This window comes from Ovis canadensis, chromosome 13 (genome assembly GCF_042477335.2).
Source record: "Ovis canadensis isolate MfBH-ARS-UI-01 breed Bighorn chromosome 13, ARS-UI_OviCan_v2, whole genome shotgun sequence".
NCBI classification, from domain to species: Eukaryota; Metazoa; Chordata; class Mammalia; order Artiodactyla; family Bovidae; genus Ovis; species Ovis canadensis.
The window spans coordinates 46,227,589-46,250,954 of NC_091257.1; the positions used below are offsets into that span (position 1 = coordinate 46,227,589).

At 39.1% G+C, this 23,366-nt stretch overlaps 1 protein-coding gene across 1 annotated transcript in view; it reads right to left on the reverse strand.

Annotated features, from left to right (window-relative positions):
- CUBN (cubilin) overlaps nt 1-23,366 on the reverse strand; it is a 273,943-nt gene that overhangs the window by 195,452 nt on the left and 55,125 nt on the right. Inside the window, exons 20-22 of the mRNA XM_069547580.1 lie at nt 21,098-21,263; nt 20,513-20,729; nt 15,923-16,053 (exon numbers count right to left, since the gene is read on the reverse strand). Coding sequence (XP_069403681.1) covers nt 15,923-16,053; nt 20,513-20,729; nt 21,098-21,263 — 514 coding nt within the window. The remainder of the gene's footprint in view (nt 1-15,922; nt 16,054-20,512; nt 20,730-21,097; nt 21,264-23,366) is intronic.

Sequence of the window (23,366 nt, forward strand, 5' to 3'; positions counted from 1 at the left end):
TGATGCTCTTCAACTGTGGTGTTAGAGAAGACTCTTGAGAGTCCCTTGGACTGGAAGGAGATCCAACCAGTCCATCCTAAAGGCAATCAGTCCTGAATATTCATTGGAAGGACTGATGTTGAAGTTGAACCTCCAGTACTTTGGCCACCTGATATGAAGAACTGGCTCTTTTGAAAAGACCCTGATGCTGGGAATGATTGAAGGTGGGAGGAGAAGGGGATGACAGAGGATAGGATGGTTGGATGGCATCACCGACTCAATGGACATGGGTTTGGGTGGACTCTGGGAGTTGGGATGGACAGGGCGGTCCGGCATGCTGCGGTCCATGGGGTCACAAAGAGTTGGACGTGACTGAGCAACTGAACTGAACTGAACTGAACATAGTATGTGCTCAGTAAATGACAGAGATTATCACTACACTCTAAAATGCAATAGAGAAGTGTAAGAAAGGCAGAGCATAAATACGAGGAATAAATGAGATCATTCATATAAACCTTTTAGATAGGATAATTTTATTTCCTAAATAACTACTAACTTTTCTACTTTACCAGTTTCAATTTGATCTATTCATCTCTTCATGCTCTCTAGTCACTGACCAACCCACTTAATCTCCTATGCCCTCCAAGTCAGAGGTATTTCCAAAAGAAAATCTGGTTTCAGTGTATCTTCAACTTTATCTGGTAATAACATAAATCTAGTATCCCAGAGTAACTCAAGCCCCTGATGGGCAGGTTTTGGAGAATAAACTATTACTTTTATGATGAATAAAAAAAAGAAAATGAGGGTAGTTGAGCTGAGTTCAGTTCAGTTCAGTCGCTCAGTCGTATCCAACTCTTTGCGACCCCATGAATTGCAGCATGCCAGGCCTCCCTGTCCATCACCATCTCTCGAAGTTCACTCAAACTCACGTCCATTGAGTCGGTGATGCCATCCAGCCATCTCGTCCTCTGTCATCCCCTTCTCCTCCTGCCCCCAATCCCTCCCAGCATCAGAGTCTTTTCCAATGAATCAACTCTTCGCATGAGGTGGCCAAAGTACTGGAGTTTCAGCTTTAGCGTCATTCCTTCCAAAAAACACCCAGGGCTGATCTCCTTTAGAATGGACTGGTTGGATCTCCTTGCAGTCCAAGGGACTCTCAAGAGTCTTCTCCAACACCACAGTTCAAACACATCAGTTCTTCGGCACTCAGTTTTCTTCACAGTCCAACTCTCACATCCATACATGACTGCTGGAAAACCCATAGCCTTGACTAGACGGATCTTTGCAGGCAATGTAATATCTCTGCTTTTCAATATGGTGTCTAGGTTGGTCATAACTTTTCTTCCAAGGAGTAAGCGTCTTTTAATTTCATGGCTGCAATCACCATCTGCAGTGATTTTGGAGCCCAAAAAAATAAAGTCTGACACTGTTTACACTGTTTCCCCATCTATTTCCCATGAAGTGATGGGACCAGATGCCATGATCTTCATTTTCTGAAAGTTGAGCTTTAAGTCAGCTTTGTTACTCTCCTCATTCACTTTCATCAAGAGGCTTTTTAGTTCCTCTTCACTTTCTGCCATAAGGGTGGTGTCATCTGCATATCTAAGGTTATTGATATTTCTCCTGGCAATCTTGATTCCAGCTTGTGTTTCTTCCAGCCCAGCGTTTCTCATGATGTACTCTGCATATAAGTTAGGTGTGCTATTTTCCCAAGTTGCTGCTGTATAACCATACTCAAAAAAGAAAAAAGGAACCATTGGCACAGAGATGCACAGAAAACATTACAGGTTCTCCTATCATGTACAGCCCTCAGACTAACAAGCATTTACCACATAGTTGGTTATTTGATTTTAAACAGCAAGTAATCAAGACTTAGCTTACTGAAGGAGTTGACAGTGATATGTATTCAGGGATATGACAGGGATGAATGTTGTTTACCTTTCCATAGTCTGTCAAGATGTTTCTTCAAGGGCCAAAGAATAATGGAAGGAAGAAAAGGAAGGAAGGTCAGAAGAAAGGGAGGAGGGAGGAAGGGGAGGGAGGAGGGAGGAAGGGGAGGGAGGAGGGAGGACGGGGAGGGGGAGGGAGGAAGGGGAGGGGGAGGGAGGAAGGGGAGGGAGGAGGGAGGAAGGGGAGGGAGGAGGGAGGGAGGGGAGGAGGCGGGAAAAGGCAGAGATTAAGTAGGGGAAAGCAGGAGCAGGGCTCTGTGTGAAGAGGTGGTATATTAAGTATTTCAGATCCAGTAAGGAGTACTACTGTGATAAAAATTCATAGATCAAATGAACATTAAATAAAGGCTGTGAAACAGTCTCCTTGAGCTGATGAACTGATAGACTGACCACACACTCATTGACCACACCCCATTCGGATAGCTTTAATAATTTATTTCAGAATGCATATTGCTAGGCATTAAGCAAATACAAAAAGAGATATCATTAAAAAGCCAAATAAGGACATAAAATAGAATACTAAAAATATTCTGTAAACCAAAGAGAAAACAGGAAAATAGCAACAGAAGAGCATCTATGAAAAACCCAAACTTAACATCATACTTGGGTAGTAAAGGACTAAGTGCTTTCCTGTCAAGATAAACAGCAAGGCCAGTACGTCCAATCTCACTCCTTCTATTCAATGTTACAGACGGTCCCAATTATGGCAAAAGGCAAATGGAGAGAGACAGACAAACAGATAATGACAAGGGAAAAATAAAACTGTCCTTACAGATATGATCAATTGCCTATGTAAAATACACTAAGAAATCTACTAAAAGATACTGAAACTAATAACTGAGTTTAATAAGATTATAGGATACAAGATAATTATTAAAAAATCAATTTAATTTTTAAATACTATTCAAATAACTGGAAAATAAAATTTTAAATACCATTTACAACTGCATAAAAAGCTGTGAAAAGAAGAGAGGCAAAAAGCAAAGGAGAAAAGGAAAGATATAAGCATCTGAATGCAGAGTTTCAAAGAATAGCAAGAAGAGATAAGAAAGCCTTCCTCAGCAATCAATGCAAAGAAATAGAGAAAAACAACAGAATGGGAAAGACTAGAGATCTCTTCAAGAATATTAGAGATAGCAAGGCAACATTTCATGCAAAGATGGGCTCGATAAAGGACAGAAATGGTATGGACCTAACAGAAGCAGAAGATATTAAGAAGAGGTGGCAAGAATACATAGAACTGTACAAAAAAGATCTTCACAACCCGGATAATCATGGAGGTGTATCACTCACCTAGAGCCAGACATCCTGGAATGTGAAGTCAAGTGGGCCTTAGAAAGCATCACTACAAACAAAGCTAGTGGAGGTGATGGAATTCCAGTTGAGCTGTTTCAAATCCTGAAAGATAATGCTGTGAAAGTGCTGCACTCAATATGCCAGCAAATTTGGAAAACTCAGCAGTGGCCACAGGACTGGAAAAGCTCAGTTTTCATTCCAATCCCAAAGAAAGGCAACACTAAAGAATGCTCAAACTACCGCACAATTGCACTCATCTCACATGCTAGTAAAGTCATGCTCAAAATTTTCCAAGCCAGGCTTCAGCAATATGTGAACCGTGAACTTCCTGATGTTCAAGCTGGTTTTAGAAAAGGCAGAGGAACCAGAGATCAAATTGCCAACATCCGCTGGATTATGGAAAAAGCAAGAGAGTTCCAGAAAAACATCTATTTCTGCTTTATTGACTATGCCAAAGCCTTTGACTGTGTGGATCACAATAAACTGTGGAAAATTCTTCAAGAGATGGGAATACCACACCACCTGACCTGCCTCTTGAGAAATCTGTATGCAGGTCAGGAAGCAACGGTTAGAACTGGACTGGAACAACAGACTGGTTCCAAATAGGAAAAGGAGTATGTCAAGGCTGTATATTGTCACCCTGCTTGTTTAACTTCTATGCAGAGTATATCATGAGAAACGCTGGGCTGGAAGAAACACAAGATGGAATCAAGATTTCCAGGAGAAATATCAATAACCTCAGATATGCAGATGACACCAGCCTTATGGCAGAAAGTGAAGAGGAACTAAAAAGCCTCTTGATGAAAGTGAAAGAGGAGAGTGAAAAAGTTGGCTTAAAGCTCAACATTCAGAAAACGAAGATCATGGCATCCGGTCCCATCACTTCATGGGAAATAGATGGGGAAACAGTGGAAACAGTGTCAGACTTTATTTTTTTGGGCTCCAAAATCACTGCAGATGGTGATTGCAGCCATGAAATTTAAAGACGCTTACTCCTTGGAAGAAAAGTTATGACCAACCTAGATAGCATATTCGAAAGCAGAGATATTACTTTGCCGACTACGGTCCATCTAGTCGAGGCTATGGTTTTTCCAGTGGTCATGTATAGATATGAGAGTTGGACTGTGAAGAAGGCTGAGCGCTGAAGAATTGATGTGTTTGTACTGTGGTGTTGCAGAAGACTCTTGAGAGTCCCTTGGACTGTAAGGAGATCCAACCAGTCCATTCTGAAGGAGATCAGCCCTGGGATTTCTTTGGAAGGAATGATGCTAAAGCTGAAACTCCAGGACTTTGGCCACCTCATGCAAAGAGTTGACTCATTGGAAAAGACTCTGATGCTGGGAGGGATTGGGGGCAGGAGGAGAAGGGGACGACAGAGGATGAGATGGCTGGATGGCATCACTGACTCGATGGACATGAATCTGAGTGAACTCTGGGAGTTGTTGATGGACAGGGAGGCCTGGCGTGCTGCGATTCATGGGGTCGCAAAGAGCCAGACATGGCTGAGTGACTGAACTGAACTTCAAAAGCATAAAGCACTTGACAGAAAATTTAATAGGAAGAAACAAAAATTCTACAATGAAAACTTTAAAACCTGGCTGAATGATATTTCAAAAGATTTGAATAAATAGAGAAGTAAATATGATAATGAATTGGAAGACTCATTGTAAGATGCCCTTTGTCCTAAGATTCATCTATATATTCAGTCCAATCTTAATCAAATTCCCAACAAGTTTGTGTTTGTTTGTTTGTTTCTTCAGTTCAAATTGAAAAATGATTCTAAAATTATATATGGAAGTATAAAAAGCCTAGGATAATCAAAACAATTTTGAAAAATCTGGATGATTTACACTTCCCAATCTTAAGATAAACTATAAAATTACATAATATGAAGTAATAGAGTCTATTGTCATAGGGGAAGATACATAGATCAATAGAATAGAACAGCTATTCCAGAAACTGACCCAAAGATACAAAGACAATTAGTTTTCAACAACAATGCGAAGGCAATTCAGTGCATAAGGACAATCTTTTCAACAAATAGTGCCTGAATCATTAAATATCATTTGCTAAGCAAACCAGCAACCTTTAATACATAACTCACATTACATAGGAAAATTAACTCAAAATGGATCATAAACATAAATGTAAAAGCCTCACACCAAAATACTTGCAGAAGAATGCACAGAAAATCCTCACAACTTCAGTAGATATAGATTTCTTAAGCAACATAAAAAAAGAAAAAGAAACAGTAGCCATGAAGGGAAAAAAAGACATATTATTGCTCTTCAAACAATACCATTAAGAAAAAGAAAGGGCCAGCTGCACACACTGGGAGACAATATGTGCCATACATTTATCTGACAAAAGACATAATTGCATATAGAATATATAATATACGACAATACTAAACAAAAAAGAACAAGATGATTTCAGTGGACACTTCACAAAAGAAATATACAAATTGCCAATAAGCATGTAAAAAAGTACTCAGTCCTACTAGTCATCAGGGACATGTAAATTAAAACAATAATGAGGCACAACTATTGGTGGCTAAAATGAAAAGATTGACAATACCAAGGATCAATGAAAATGTGGAGAAAGTAGAATTCTCTTTCATTGCAGATGGAAACATAAAATGATAAAACCACTTTGGAAAAATAGCTGGCAATTTCTCGTGAAATTAAACACAGCATTACTATAAGACCTAGAAATTCTACCCTTAGAATTTACCCAAGAGAACTGATAACCTAAGTCCACAAAAAACTTATACATCAATTTCACAGCAGTTTTTTTTTTCATAATAGCTAAAAACCATAAACAATTCAACTATCCAAAACCAAGTGAATGGATATCAAATTATGATACATCCATTACAACAGAGGACTATTCAGCAGTGAAAAGAACTACTTATTAACAGGATGACTTGAACAAATTTCAGAAGCATTATGCTTTATGTAAGCAGCCAGACATAAAAGAATGCACTGTGTTCCCATTCATATTTGCCTTTTGAATAGGCAAAGTGAATACCCAGTGATAAGCACAAGGTCTGCAGCTGTCGAGATGGAGGACGTGGAAGCCCCTATAAAGGGACACTGGGACACCTTCTGAGATGGTAAAAGTGTTCTATATCTTGTATGGAGTGGTGATGACATGGGTATACACATTTGCTAAAACTATGAATGAATTTACTACATGGAATTATAAAATAAAAGTCTATGGGTTATTAAAAGGGTGAAAGTTCTGTTCAAAGACAAGTTGAGTTCTTTGAAGGAAACCCAATAAATAATTCAGATATCTAACATTTAATAAATAAAGTTGAAACAGAGAAACAAAAATATTTTGAAGGTACATCTTTTATAAATATTAAATGATAGATATTTAATGTTAACATTTTTAGTTTTTATGAGATTCATATCTGTAATTTAACAGAGAGAAAAACAGTGGTTCTCTAAATTTATTTGTTTCTTAAAAGGTTACTAAGTGTTTTTACCTAACACTGAAACATGTACAATGTTCATATGACAGTGTAAACTGCTCTGTGTAAAATAATATTGATATTGAGAAGTATAAGTAGGCTTATGTTCATAGGCAGTGTAATGAGAATATTCTAGGCTTTGGCTTCCTACTATGCTTTGCAATAAAGCACAAATAATTAAGGTTAAATATATTCCTATAAAAGGATATTCACGTATTGCCATGATGCTTCATACTTCAACACAAGATCCAAACATGAAAAATGCCTTTTACTTATATCTCATGTACCCAAAGGGAAACTTATACCCAATGGCAATTTTCCCTTTATTATGGTCTAACAATATTGACAAACTGATGAAGAAGAAAAGTAGATTTCTTCCATCGAATATGTTCAACTGAAGTAACAGTGAAAAAGCACATATCTGAAGATCAAAGACAGCTATTAGTAGGCCTCTCACATCTTTCTTTCTGATCAACTTCAAAAAAAAAGGAAAGGAAGAAAAGAGAAAGTATATAAATGTCTTCCATGAACGATAATAAAATCACAAAATCATATTTTTCTAAAAATGACAATGTAGGTCTGCCTCTACAAACCACTTTTAAATAAATTTTAGGCTATAGTTTTTCCTGTGGTCATGTATGGATGTGAGAGTTGGACTGTGAAGAAGGCTGAGCGCCGAAGAATTGATGCTTTTGAACTGTGGTGGTGCGGAAGACTCTTGAGAGTCCCTTGGACTGTAAGGAGATCCAACCAGTCCATTCTGAAGGAGATCAGCCCTGGGTGTTCCTTGGAAGGAATGATGCTCACGCTGAAACTCTAGTACTTTGGCCACCTCATGGGAAGAGTTTACTCATTGGAAAAGACTTTGATGCTGGGAGGGATCGGGGGCAGGAGGAGAAGGGGATGACAGAGGATGAGATGGCTGGATGGCATCACTGACTCGATGGACGTGAGTCTGAGTGAACTCCAGGAGTTGTTGATGGACAGGGAGGCCAGGCACGCTGTGATTCATGGGGTCGCAAAGAGTCAGACACGACTGAGCCACTGAACTGAACTGAACTGAACATAAAATTCAGTTCATTATCAAAGGGGAAATTCAAAACATGGATAATCCTCCAACTCAAAAAGCAATGATGCTATCATCACATATTCTTTGGGTGGCAGGACTAGGGTAAACTGATCCTGTGGCTAAAAGACTGTCTCTCCTAGTTCAGTCGCTCAGTTGTGTCCGACTCTTTGGGACCCCATGAATTGCAGCACGCCAGGCCTCCCTGTCCATCAACAACTCCCAGAGTTCACTCAGATTCACGTCCATTAAGTCAGTGATGCCATCCAGCCATCTCATCCTCTGTCATTCCCTTCTCCTCCTGCCCCCAATCCCTCCCAGCATCACAGTCTTTTCCAATGAGTCAACTCTTCGCATGAGGTGGCCAAAGTACTGGAGTTTCAGCTTTAGCATCATTCCTTCCAAAGAAATCCCAGGGCTGATCTCCTTCAGAATGGACTGGTTGGATCTCCTTATAGTCCAAGGGACTCTCAAGAGTCTTCTCCAACACCACAGTTCAAAAGCATCAATTCTTTGGTGCTCAGCTTTCTTCGCAGTCCAACTCTCACATCCATACATGACTACTGGAAAAACCATAGCGTTGACTAGATGGACCTTAGTCGGCAAGGTAATGTCTGTGCTTTTCAATATGGTATCTAGGTTGGTCAAAACTTTTCTTCCAAGGAGTAAGCGTCTTTAAATTTCATGGCTGCAGTCACCATCTGCAGTGATTTTGGAGCCCAAAAAAATAAAGTCTGACACTGTTTCCACTGTTTCCCCATCTATTTGCCATGAAGTCATGGGACCAGATGCCATGATCTTCATTTTCTGAATGTTGAGCTTTAAGCCAACTTTTTCACTCTCCTCTTTCACTTTCATCAAGAGGCTTTTTAGTTCCTCTTCACTTTCTGCCATAAGGGTGGTGTCATCGGCATATCTGAGGTTATTGATATTTCTCCCGGCAATCTTGATTCCAGCTTGTGTTTCTTCCAGCCCAGTGTTTCTCATGATATACTCTGCATAGAAGTTAAATAAGCAGGGTGACAATATACAGCCTTGACATACTCCTGTTCCTATTTGGAACCAGTCTGTTGTCCCATCTCCGGTTCTAACTGTTGCTTCCTGACCTGCATACAGATTTCTCAAGAGGCAGGTTAGGTGGTCTGGTATTCCCATCTCTTGAAGAATTTTCCACAGTTTATTGTGATCCACACAGTCAAAGGCTTTGGCATAGTCAATAAAGCAGAAATAGATGTTCTGGAATTCTCTTGCTTTTTCCATGATCCAGCGGATGTTGGCAATTTGATCTCTGGTTCCTCTGCCTTTTCTAAAACCAGCTTGAACATCAGGAAGTTCACGGTTCATGTATTGCTGAAGCCTAGCTTGGAGAATTTTGAGCATGACTTTACTAGCATGTGAGATGAGTGCAATTGTGTGGTAGTTTGAGCATTCTTTGGCATTGCCTTTCTTTGGGATTGGAATGAAAACTGAGCTTTTCCAGTCCTGTGGCCACTGCTGAGTTTTCCAAACTTGCTGGTATATTGAGTGCAGCACTTTCACAGCATCATCTTTCAGGATTTGAAAGAGCTCAACTGGAATTCCATCACCTCCACTAGCTTTGTTCATAGTGATGCTTTCTAAGGCCCACTTGACTTCACATTCCAGGATGTCTGGCTCTAGGTGAGTGATCACACCATTGTGATTATCTTGGTCATGAAGATCTTTTTTGTACAGTTCTTCTGTGTATTCTTGCCACCTCTTCTTAATATCTCCTGCTTCTGGTAGGTCCATACCACTTCTGTCCTTTATCGAGCCCATCTTTGCATGAAATATTCCCTTGCTATCTCTAATTTTCTTAAAGAGATCTCGTCTTTCCTATTCTGTTCTTTTCCTCTATTTCTTTGCGTTGATCACTGAAGAAGATTTTCTTATCTCTTCTTGCTATTCTTTGAAACTCTGCATTCAGATGCTTATATCTTTCCTTTTCTCCTTTGCTTTTTGCCTCTCTTCTTTTCACAGCTATTTGTAAGGCCTCCTCAGACAGCCATTTTGCTTTTTTGCATTTCTTTTCCATGGGGATGGTCTAGGGAGACTCTAGATCATGAGTAGCTGTTCTACCACCTCCCTGCTTTGTCTTGTGAGATAACTAATGGGATTTTGTTGTTTAGTTGCTCAATCGTGTCTCACTCTTTGCAACCCCATGGACTGTAGCACAGCAGGCTTCCCTGTTTTCACCATCTCCTGGAGTTTGCTCAAACTCATGTCCACTGAGTCAGTGATGCCATTCAACCATCTCATCCTCTGTCATCCCTTTCTCCTCCTGCTTTTGATATTTCCCAGCATCAGGGTCTTTTTCTAATGAGTGAGCCCTTTGCAACAGATGGTCAAAGAATTGGAGCTTCAGCTTCAGCATCAGTTCTTCTAATGAATATTCAGGATTGATTTCCTTTAGGATTAACTGGTTGGATCTCCTTGCAGTCCAAGAGAGTCTCAAGAGTCTTCTCCAGAACCATAGATCAAACTTATGTGATTAGCCAGTCACATTCATGAGCAACCTTCTAGGCAGAGCTTTCTGAAATCATTTACAAAACTTCTGGGTCTGCATGAATCCCTATGACCTCAGATTTTTTAATTAACCCTGGGACTGTCATCTGCTTCTACTGGCATATTTGGTTTAACAGTCCTCAAAATGAAGACCTGAGAGAAGATAAAATTACAGGTTCCATTTCTCCACTAGGAAAGAAAAAGTCTCCCTAACCCACATCTAACATTCACCTACAATTTTCTGCTAGGTGGTCACAGTAATGACTTTTTTTCCCATGTCGATGACCAATTCTAATGAATATGGATCAAAGCTGAATCACTAAAGCAGCTATTGTAAAATTGTATTTGAACATCAGTAATTCTATTTTAAATCTGGCACAGTCATGGCCCTTTAGAGCAATTATGAACTTTTCACAGAAAGTGTCTCATTTTATCTTCCCCAACTATATGAAACAGCCAGACATTCTAACCTTCCCTTCTTAGAGATGAAGGTACAGATGAAGGAGCTGAGGCTCCAGGAGGTTAAGCTCTGAAAATCACTTAGTTCAGACAAAGCAAAGGTAAAATTCACATCCAAGTCCTTCCTTTCCAAATCCTGTGTTCTTTAAAATCCCTGGTTTCTTTAAGCATGGAATGTCAATTTAGAACTGAAGAGAGGACTTCCTTGGTGGTCCAGCGGTTAGGACTTCACCTTCCAAAGCAGAAGGTGGGGGTTCTATTCCTGGGTCGGAAGCTAAGACACCGCATGCTTTGAGGCCAAAAACCCAAAACATAATAAAACAGAAGCAGTACTATAACAAATTCAATAAAGACTTATAAAAATAATAGAAATGAAGGTGAGTAGGAAACTAAAATATCACAATTAAATGTCTTATTTAGCATTTTTATTCTATGAACTAAGAAATATAATAAGTTAAATAAGATAAATCAGGCTTCCCTGATGGTCCAGTGGTTAAGAATCCACCTTGCAGAGCAAGGGACACAGGTTCCATCCCTGGTCCAGGAAGATCCCACACGCGTGGGGCAACTAAGCCTGAGAACCATAACTACAGAGCCTGGTTCCAGATCCTGAGAGCTGCAGCTACTGAACCCACGTGCCACAGCTACTGAAGCCTGTGCACCTGGAGGCCATGCTCTGCAACATGAGAAGCCACTACAGTGAGAAGCCCACACACCTCAACAAAGAGTAGTCCCTGCTCACTGCAACTAAAGAAAGCCCACATGCAGCAACAAAGACCCATCACAGCCAAAAAATAAAATAAATCTCAAAAAAATAATAATAAGATAAACCTACTGAGCTGGAGAGTGGTAGGAAACCCATACATACAGCAAAAAATATTAGAAAACACTGACCAATGAGAAAGTAAATATTTAAAAGATCAATAAACTTACTAAAAACCTTTTACAGAGGGAAAATATCTGAATATCTCAAAGCAGAAAAGACAGAAAGAATCAGAGAGGCTTGTGACTTGCCCAAAGCTCTCCAAGCTAGCAGCAAGGTTGGGACCGAAATCAAGGCTCTAACTATACCTTCAGCTGTCCTTTCACCAAATCATAGAAAATACTTTCCATTTTCTATGAGGAGGAGGAGTTACAGCCCAATCCACTATGAAATCTCAGTTGTAACTCTAGTAATTAATGTCCTAAGACATGACTTTCAGAATCTCTGATAAACTGCCATGTTTCATTAGAACCATCTGAATAGACTGCTAAAAACCTACCCTAGACCTATGTGACTCAGATTCCCTGGTGGCTCAGAGGGTAAAGAATCCGCCAGCAATGTATGAGACCTGGGTTCGATCCCTGGGTTGGGAAGATTCCCTGGAGAAGGGCATGGCTACCCACTCCAGTAATCCCGCCAGGAGAATTCCATGGACAGAGGAGCCTGGTGGGCTACAGTCCATGGGATTGCAAAGAGTCATACATGACTGAGCAACTAACACACACTCTGGTACCTGAACTTTTAATAAGAAAACCCTACCTCGAGTTTCCAATGAATGCTCGAGTTTGAGAACACTGCTGGACTGAAGTCTTAACACAGAAGCAGAACACTCTCTATTCATATCTTCTAAAGAAACCCTTGTTTGCCCTTCTGTTAATCATTTCTTGGCTTCTCACTCTTAGATGTCTCTTCTGTGCTCAATTCCAGGGTGATGGATGAAAAACAGCACTAAACACCTGCCCGCAAAGTGAATCAACTATGCATATACAAATATCTACATTTTCTTAGGTTCTTTTCCTGTATGGATCATCACAGAGTATTGAGTAGAATTCCCTGTGCTATTGTCTATTTTATATATAGTATGTATATATGTCAATCTCAATCTCCCATTTATTCCATACTTTTAACAAATGTAGGTAGCAATCTAATAAGATAACATCATGACCCACTAAGGAATCGTGACTTTTTCAACGTTTGAAAAACACTAGACTGGACATTATACAGCTTTCATCTAATGTTAAAGTAGAAAGTGTGTCAGGTACATTTCTCTCTATTTTCTTCAATCCTCTTGAAGTCCTCTCGGTAGGATCATATTAATGTATATGCAGCAGATGTTAACAGAAAATAAAATTACAGTTAAAAAACTAAAGTTAACTAATCAATTATATTCTCTCAGAATTAAAATATTTTGTACTTTAAATTAGCAAACATTTAACATCCAGTTTCATAAATCAGTTGCTAAGATATCCTTAAGGGTTTCTATCCACAAACATTTTCTTGTTAGTTCTTTGTCTCTCTTACCCCAGGCACATCTGGATGGAGGCAGAAACAGTGATGAGAGAAGAAGTCGAAGTAATGACCAGAAGTCAATCTCTTTCTGCGCAAACACATACTTAGGGGCTGACATCATAGCCCCATGGTACGAACTACAGATGGGAAAGTAACTGGATTCGAGTCAGGAAATTTAACTTTTATCAGATGAAGACAGGAAAGACTTGAACAGAGAAACTCACACCTGTAGTGCTGAGGGACTAAAAGCCAACAACCCAACACCGTCAAGATTGTGATTGCTCTAAAAATAACTTTTGCTAAAGCAATAAATAAGATGAAGACCACCAACTGAGCTTCCATTGACACTTCTCCCTGGTACTGTTGTACCCTGCAGACAACATCAAAAATAATATGATAGTTGAAAAGAAAGCACCCTACCACCTTGCTGCTTCCAGGTGGGCGGCTCACTCAGACTCCGGCTGCCTGGACCCCCCGGTCAGTCTCCTGAGTCCAGCCCTTGCCTGAGCAGTCCTGCGGGGGCCTCTCAACAATTCATGAGGGGCAACCACACGCACCCTCATCTATGGAAAACTGAGACGGGCTCCAAATGGTAAGATGAGGGGCCATATGGCTTCCTGGATACAATCATCAGGTTGCTCTTATGAATATTTGCCTGTGGGAGTCAGACCGGTGAAATCATCCCTCAAAGGCAGGCACACAGCGACCAGCCAGGCTCAGTCAGGCTCAGCCAAGGGACAGAAAGCCAGCACTTCCTTGTCTGTGATTTCAGCCCTGTCTGGACACAACAGCCAAGGTAGTGATTACCCTACAGGACGCCGACCAGAGTCTGCAGAGTTATCCGCCCCAGAACGCCCTTCTCTCTCCTCACCTGTGTTTCCCTTTGTTTATCAGTTTCCTGTTCTGTCCAGCAGACTTCTTTCTTTTTTCACAACCTTCTTATTTGATCTGTCTCTTATCTTTCTCAATTAAAATGTGTCATCCTCCCTGCCAGATTACCCCTGTTGGACTAGATACTGCTTTACAAATCAGTGTGATTTTTAGCAGAGCTGTGTTAGTCACTCTAGTGACATTGTGAGCTGTTACAAAGATTTCCATAATATTTTAGGAGGTCCCACCTGCATCGTTTATTATCTAAGTTACAGCTAGTTTATTCATGCAGCAAATTAAACTTGTGTTCACAGTTGATTAAAGGCAGAAGACATCCCAAAGATCATCAAATCCAATTCCTTAATTTTACAGATGAGAAGACTATGGCCCAGAGAGTTCAAGTGACTTGCTCCAAATCCGAATCTAATATTCAGCTGTGGTTTGGGCCAAATATATGAGGCAGATAAAACCACAGGAGTATGGAAAATTGTGTGCATACTAGGATTTCTTGAAAAGCCAGTTTTGGTCAGGGGATGTTAAAAATCTGAACGAAGTCCAGTAAATATGTCAATCAAATAATGTAACCTACTGGAATTGCCAGGGATTCAATTTCTCAGGTGCTGGAGCTATATAATAAATTGCCTTGAGAGTGGGACCCATAGGAGAGAAAGATGTATAGCTTTCTCACAGTTGGGATCCTGGAGAAATCTAAAGCCATGCTTCTAAAACAGAACTTGAACTACTAGAAGGCAGCCTGAAACGAAGAATTATGGTCAGACGCTCTGAGAAGAAACAAGTAAGACACTGAGAGGGACTCCAAGTAGATTAATTTACCTTTTTTTTTTTTTTTTTTAAGGGACTGGGGGCTTTAAAAGATGAGAGCCTGGGGTTTCTGGATGCAAGAGTGTCAGCGGGAGCGCATATGGCACACTGAAATGCTCTCAGTACTTTCTTAAGCAACGAAGAATTGCATGCTTCTGGGACAATTCAAAGGTGTGAAATGCTTGGGAAACTTAGTCACATACCCCCATATGTCATAACTGCACAGTATTTTGTTCCATGAGCTATCTTTCTAAATACTATGCAAAAGGAAAACCCAGACTCCCTAAAAATGTATATATCCCAGTGGCAACATGAACCTAAGAAAGCACATTTATTGTTGCTGTTTGGTCGCTAAGGCTTGTCCAACTCTATGACCCCATGGACTATAGCCCGCCAGGCTCCTCTGTCCATGGGATTCTCGAGGCAAGCACAAAAGTGGGCTGCCATTTGCTCCTCCAGGGGATCTTCCTGACCCAGGGATCGAACCCACATCTCCTGCATTGGCAGACAGACTCTTTACTGCTGAGCCACCAGGGAAGCCCTAAAACCACAGCTTCCGGGGCCAGCTAGGAACATCTCTGGTTTACCTCTGACCTCAAAGACCCTGCTGGCAAATGGTACTTGTTTCCTACATTGCATTGACAAAGAGCAAAGTAATGATGAGAGTTAAGTAATAGAAAAATATTAAAAAGGAATAAATGTTGAAAAGTTTCAATTTCATTAGGTCAAATTTAGAAATGTATATTCTAACAAGAAAACTTTCATTTTCTGCCATAGAATTCCATGCAGTGTAGTGGTTTCTTACTCTGTTTTTGTCCTTTTTCTAATTTCTTAAATTTTTGGTCTCTTCCGTAACATTTAATTTTGATAGAAATTTAAATTCAACAGAAAAGTTGTCAGGAATAGTTCCCAAATTCCTTTCACTTAGACTTACTACATACGTATATTTTGCTCCCATTGCTTCATTATTTCTAAAAACATAAACATTTTCTTACACAACCATAGTACAATTACCACAATTAGAAGATTTAACATTGACAAAATACTCTTATCATTACTCTATATTTAATATGAAAGGCACTTAAGTCACTATGCTTTATTACAAAAGCATCTTTCTTTATATAGCACAAATTTTGGCATAAAATATTCTCATGGTACTATTTTGTAAGAAAGTAAGTGAAACCAAGCATACAATGCTATTTTCTTACCTGCTGATGCATCAGTGGTTTCATAGTTTATTAGAAAGCCTTCATAAGCAAGATCAGAGTCAGCCACAAATGTAAGCATTAATGAGTTGTCATTACTGGTAAGAGAGGGCGGAATGGATTTTCCACAATATCTATTTGGACCCAAGAAAGAAAACAGATTTAAAAACTTTCAGGATGCTCAAAATGACATACCCCAAATTCAGTTCAGTTCAGTCGCTCAGTCATGTCCAACTCTTTGCGACCCCATGAATCGCAGCATGCCAAGCCTCCCTGTCCATCACCATCTCCCGTAGTTCACTCAGATTCACGTTCATTGAGTCAGTGATGCCATCCAGCCATCTCATCCTCTGTCGTCCCCTTCTCTTTCTGCCCCCAATCCCTCCCAGCATTAAAGTCTTTTCCAATGAGTCAACTCTTCGCATGAGGTGGCCAAAGTCCTGGAGTTTCAGCTTGAGCATCATTCCTTCCAAAGAAATCCCAGGGCTGATCTCCTTCAGAATGGACTGGTTGGATCTCCTTACAGTCCAAGGGACTCTCAAGAGTCTTCTCCAACACCACAGTTCAAACACATCAATTCTTCAGTGCTCAGCCTTCTTCACAGTCCAACTCTCACATCCGTACATGACCACAGGAAAAACCATAGCCTTGACTAGACGGACCTTAGTTGGCAAAGTAACGTCTCTGCTTTTGAATATGCTATCTAGGTTGGTCATAACTTTTCTTCCAAGGAGTAAATGTCTTTTAATTTCATGGCTGCAGTCACCATCTGCAGTGATTTTGGAGCCCCCAAAAATAAAGTCTGACACTGTTTCCACTGTTTCCCCATCTATTTGCCATGAAGTGATGGGACTGGATACCATGATCTTCGTTTTCTGAATGTTGAGCTTTAAGCCAACTTTTTCACTCTCCACTTTCACTTTCATTAAGAGGCTTTTTAGTTCCTCTTCACTTTCTGCCATAAGGGTGGTGTCATCGGCATATCTGAGGTTATTGATATTTCTCCTGGCAATCTTGATTCCAGCTTGTGTTTCTTCCAGCCCAGCGTTTCTCATGATGTACTCTGCATAGAAGTTAAATAAGCAGGGTGACAATATACAGCCTTGACATACTCCTGTTCCTATTTGGAACCAGTCTGTTGTTCCATGTCCAGTTCTAACTGTTGCTTCCTGACCTGCATACAGATTTCTCAAGAGGCAGGTCAGGTGGTCTGGTATTCCCATCTCTCTCAGAATTTTCCACAGTTTATTGTGATCCACACAGTCAAAGGCTTTGGCATAGTCAATAAAGCAGAAATAGATGTTTTTCTGGAACTCTCTTGCTTTTTCCATAATCCAGCAGATGTTGGCAATTTGATCTCTGGTTCCTCTGCCTTTTCTAAAACCAGCTTGAACATCAGGAAGTTCACGGTTCACGTATTGCTGAAGCCTAGCTTGGAGAATTTTGAGCATTACTTTACTAGCGTGTGAGATGAGTGCAGTTGTGCAGTAGTTTGAGCATTCTTTGGCATCACGTTTCTTTGGGATTGGAATGAAAACTGAGCTTTTCCAGTCCTGTGGCCACTGCTGAGTTTTCCAAATTTGCTGGCATATTGAGTGCAGCACTTTCACAGCATCGTCTTTCAGGATTTGAAAGAGCTCAACTGGAATTCCATCACCTCCACTAGCTTTGTTCATAGTGATGCTTTCTAAGGCCCACTTGACTTCACATTCCAGGATGTTTGGCTCTAGATCAGTGATAACACCATTGTGATTATCTGGGTCGTGAGGATCTTTTTTGTACGGTTCTTCTGTGTATTCTTGCCATCTCTTAATATCTTCTGCTTCTGTTAGGTCCATACCATTGCTGTCCTTTATCGAGCCCATCTTTGCATGAAATGTTCCCTTGCTATCTCTAATTTTCTTAAAGAGATCTCTAGTCTTTCCCATTCTGTTCTTTTCCTTTATTTCTTTGCATTGATCGCTGAAGAAGTCTTTCTTATCTCTTCTTGCTATTCTTAGGAACTCTGCATTCAGAGTTCCAAATTAGGACATGTTAAAAAAACACAATAATAATATCCCATATTAACCTTAAAAAACAAATTTATTTCAAGCACAAAGCATACACAAAGTTGCTAAAGATCATCCAAACTCACAGTCACTTCCTTTAGATGGTTTTATGTATGTGCCTAAGTGTGTGACATGTCATACAACATAATTTTAATGAAATTTGAAATTCTGAGCTACAGTAGGTCACCATATAGCACATTAATGAACTTATTAATAAAAAATATAATAAACATACTTACACAACAAAGGAATATCATGTATTATAAACTCATAGCACAGACTCTAGAGTCAGCTCTATCCCTTAGAGGCCTTATGATTTTGGACAGATGTCTCAGTTTTCCCATCTATAAAATGGGGATGGTGATATGGCCTACTTCAAGGAGTGGTCCTGAGAATTGTATGAGTTAATACACAGTATATAAGGAACTTAGGACAGTGTCTAGAATAGTTAGCCTTATGCAGGTGAACTCTACTCTCTTTACAACACTGGTCCATGCAGAGGTAAGAGTTTGATTGCTAATCCATGTTAAATTTTTGCTGAAGAAAGCAATTTTTACTCAGAAAAGCTATTCTGTAAGACATCATGTTGTGAGCTCTTATGTTGAAACACTTGTGAGAGAAGTGACTAGAAAATCAAAATCTCAATTCAAAAAACACTTGGTAAAAGCAAAGGAATGACGGGGGTGGAAATAGGAACCAAAATAAGACAGAGTACTAAACATGGGAAATGGAAGAGTTAATTTCTGAGGCAGAAAAAGGGGAAAAAATAGTGTATAATACCATTTCAGTGTAAAAATGATTTAATATCTTAATCAAAGCAAAGGTAGATAAATTAATATTCTATAAAATGTCTCTCTTTTGAACAACAACAATAATATTTATATCATTCGGCAAAAAATAGGTAATTTTCAGTGATTAGGAGTCAAGTACCAACCATAAAAAGGAAGGAATTTTAAAAGTTTAAAGATTAAGAAAAGGAAGAGCAAAAAAATGAAGAGGGAGAATAAAGTTAGGGGCAAAATAAGTTTAAGGAAACAATGGATAAGGAAAAAAATGTTTAAATGTTTACAAAATGGATGAGGAAAAAGAAAATGAAATACAAAAAAAGGGGGAAAAGGGAATCAAGAGATATCTATGTTCAACAAAGATGTAATAACAGGGGCTAGATTTACATAATCTTTTTTTCTGAAACAACTGAAAACCTGGACAAAATAGATAAAAAACAACGGTTCTCAAGACACTAGATATCAAGCAGTGAAAGACAATAACTCTTCAGAGACAGGAGACAAGTGAATAACAATGATCAAACTGTTTCTGAGTAACTTAACTGCATTCAAAAACAAAACCCAAGAATACTTATAGTAATACAATAGTGTCTGGTACACAAACACAAAACTGAAAATGTCTGTCATCCTATCAAACATTGTTGTTCAGTTGCTAAGTCGTGTCTGACTGTTTGTGACCCCATGGACTGCAGCACACCGGGCTGCTCATATTCATGTGCATTGAGTCAGTGATGCCATTCAACCATCTCATCCTCTGTTGCCCCCTTCTCCTCCTGCCCTCAATCTTTCCCAGCACCAAAATCTTTTCCAACGAATTGGTAATATCAAGTATTACCAACTATGAAAAGAAGGAGGAAAGTATAGCCCATAATGAGAAGAAAAATTCATCAATCATATTATACCAAGAAGGACTGAATCAGCAAAGACATCAAAATATTTATAACTGTATCCCACCAATTTAAGATGCTAGAAGGAAAAAATTAATATGTAAAGTAGGGATGTGGAATAAAAGATGGCCTCACATGAATTTCCAGAAGTGAAAATTACAATGTCTATGATGGAAAAATGTACTTGGTAGAATTGATAGCAGAATAGACACTATAGGAGGAAAGATTGGTGCACTTGAATACAGAGCGATAGGTACTTTCCAAAATGAAATGCACGAAGACAAACTCAAATAAACAGAGTATCAGTGAGTTGTGGGACAATATCAAATGGTCTAAGATAGGTGCAATTAGATTTCCAAGGGCAAAAGAGACTAAAAAAGCATTTCAAGAACTAACAGTTTCAGATTTCATTAAACTATTAACCCTCAGACTAAAGGAACTCAACAAAATATGCTGACTGAGAAAAGTCAGATGAAAAATGAGTACATACAGAATGATTCCGCTTTTATACAATTTCAGATATGCAAACTAACTTACAGTGATAGAAAGCAGTGCAATGATTTCCTGGGGTCGGGGAAGAGGGGCAGAAATGAAGACTTATAGAAGGTTTGAAGGCAGGAAGAAGATGTGAGGGTGATGGATATGAGCATTGTTTTGATTTTGGGGATGCCTTCATGGGTATATCCTCATGTCAAAAGGTAATTACTAATGCCCAAGGCTATATAGTAGTGAATAATGATATAGAAAATGTCACTGAGAAGTGTGTTGATCTCACTTATTTTTTATAACACAACATGGTAGATTTTAACATATCAGGAACACAAGAAAGCAGGAAACTTTCATGTTAAAAAGCAAAAAATAAAATATTCTCACCTCCCAAGAGATGTCTGAGAACCAGTGTCATAAACTTCTAGATAGTCCTTTGTGCAATTGTAATGAAACTCCAGATGAAATTCTCTGAATCTCAGATGAATCAGGTGACCAGGCTGGACTATGATGTGCCAGGTACAACTGATGCCATGGGGGTAGATATTTGGATGGCCAGGACTTTGAATGCTTCCAGTTGACTCTGTAAGAACTTTTCCACATGCTGTTGAAATAAAAATAATAATAATTATCCAAATTATTTTTAATTCTGATTAAAATTAGAATCAACAAGCTACCTGGAATTCTAAATAAAATAATCAATCATAACCTCTTAAAAGGTCAAAAAGGAAATGTTTCCTTTTGTGCCACCTAGGATAACCTAAATTTTTCTCTTATTAATAGGCATCAGTAAACCACTGAGATGTGCTGATTAGGAAATATGTATTTCCTTTGCCTGTAAGTGTACTTTAAAATTTTTACAGCATAAGTGACTACACACCTACAGTATAGATTAATTTTCTGTAATAATATATTTCCATTGTTCACTTATTCTGATACAAGCCCCAAGGGCAAAGTAGAAGAATCACTTACCCAAAGCTTCACTGCTAAATTCAGCCACAAAACCATGGTTTTCAGTAGAAGAACTTTTCACGAATATGACATGAAGAGAATTGTACACGGATGTTATAAACGAAGGGATGTCTGTGCCACAATGCTTTTCATTTTCAAGAGAACCCAAAATGGAACTGCTACCAATCTAAGTAAAAAAGATATGTTCAAGTTTATTCTCCTAGTTATTTATTTTGGAAAACTACTTCAAGAATAATTTTTTAATAAAGTCTGTTAATATAGTAAAAATCAATTTGAGAATATTTTAGTTGCCCTAAAAGGAGATCCAACCAGTCCTTTCTGAAGGAGATCAATCCTGGGATTTCTTTGGAAGGAATGATGCTCAAGCTGAAGCTCCAGTACTTTGGACATCTCATGTGAAGAGTTGACTCATTGGAAAAGACTCTGATTCTGGGAGGGATTGGGGGCAGGAGGAGAAGGGGACAACCCAGGATGAGATGTCTGGATGGCATCATGGACTCGATGGACGTGAGTCTGAGTGAACTCCGGGAGATGGTGATGGACAGGGAGGCCTGGCGTGCTGCGATTCATGGGGTCGCAAAGAGTCGGACACGACTGAACTGAACTGAACTGAAAAGAAACTCCATCCCCATTGGCAGCCACTCCCCATTCCCCTCAAGCCCCAGCCCCACAAAGCCATTATTCTGTTTTCTATTTCTATGGATTTCCTCTTCTGGACATTTCAAATAAATGGCATCATACAATATGCAGTCTTTTGTAACTAGTTCCTTTCACTTCGCATAGTGTTTTCAAAGTTCATCCATGTTGTAGTGTCTATCATTACTACGTTTTTTTTAATACCATATAATATTCCATTGCATGGATATATCACATTTTATTAATCCACATATCAATTGATGGACATTTAGGTTGTTTCTACTTTCTGGCTACTATGAATAATGACTGTAGTCATTTAGGGACAACTTTTGTGTGAATGTATATTTCATTTTCCTTCAATGTATACCTAGAAGTGGAATTGCTGGATCAAATGATAACTCTATGTTTAACTTTTTGCTGCTGCTGCTGCTGCTAAGTCGCTTCAGTCGTGTCCAACTCTGTGCGACCCCATAGACGGCAGCCCACTAGGCTCCCCCATCCCTGGGATTCTCCAGGCAAGAATACTGGAGTAGGTTGCCATTTCCTTCTCCAATGCATGAAAGTGAAAAGTGAAAGTGAAGTTGTTCAGTAGTGCCCAACTCTTAGCGACCCCATTGACTGCAGTCTACCAGGCTCCTCCATGCATGGGATTTTCCAGGCAAGAGTACTGGAGTGGGTTGCCATCGCCATCTCCTTAACTTTTTGAGCAATTGTTTCCCATGACAGCCATACCATTTAAATGTTCACCATTGGTGGGAAATGTGTAAAAGGGTTCCAATTTCAACACTTGTTATTATCTGACTTCTTGATTATAGTCATCCTAGTGGTTATGAAGCAGCATCTCATTGTGGTTTGATTTGTATTTCCCTGATGATTAGTGATTTGAGTATCTTTTGTATATCTTCTTTATATAAATACATAAATTCATATTCTTTGCCCATTTAAAAATTAGGTTATTTATTTTTAATTTCAATGAAGTTCAAATTTTTCAGTTTTTTTGTTGTATTTTTTGTGTCAGATGTAAGAAGGCTTTGCCTAACCCCAAATCATAAACACTGACTCCTGTTTTCTTCAAGAATTTCATGATTTTAGCTCCCAAATTTAGGTTGGTGATCCGTTTTGAGTTAATTTTTTTGTATGGTGTAAGGAAACGGTCCAGTTTCCTAATTTCATTTGTGCATATTCAACACTACTCGAAAAAACCATTTCTTCCCATTGAAAGTCTTGGTGCTCTTTTCAAAAATCAATTGATCATAAAGATATAGCAATTTATTTCTGGATTTTCTGTTCTGTTCCATTGTCCCATATTTTTATTCTTACTTGAATAATACATGTAATATCCTTACTTGATTATTATAGCACTGTTCAAAGTTTTAAAGTCATAATTATGACTCCTCCAATGTTGCTCTTTTTCAAGAATGCTTCTGCTTATTCTGGTTCCCTTGCATTTCTATAAGAATTTTACAATTAACTTTATGAGTTTCTGTGAAAATTCCCACTGGGATTTCAGTAGAGACTGAATTGAGTCTTTAGATAAATTTAAGTAGTATTGTCATTTTAACAACATTAGTTCTTATAATCCATTAATTTGAGATGTCTTTCTATTTATAGAGGTCTTTAATTTCCTTCCTTT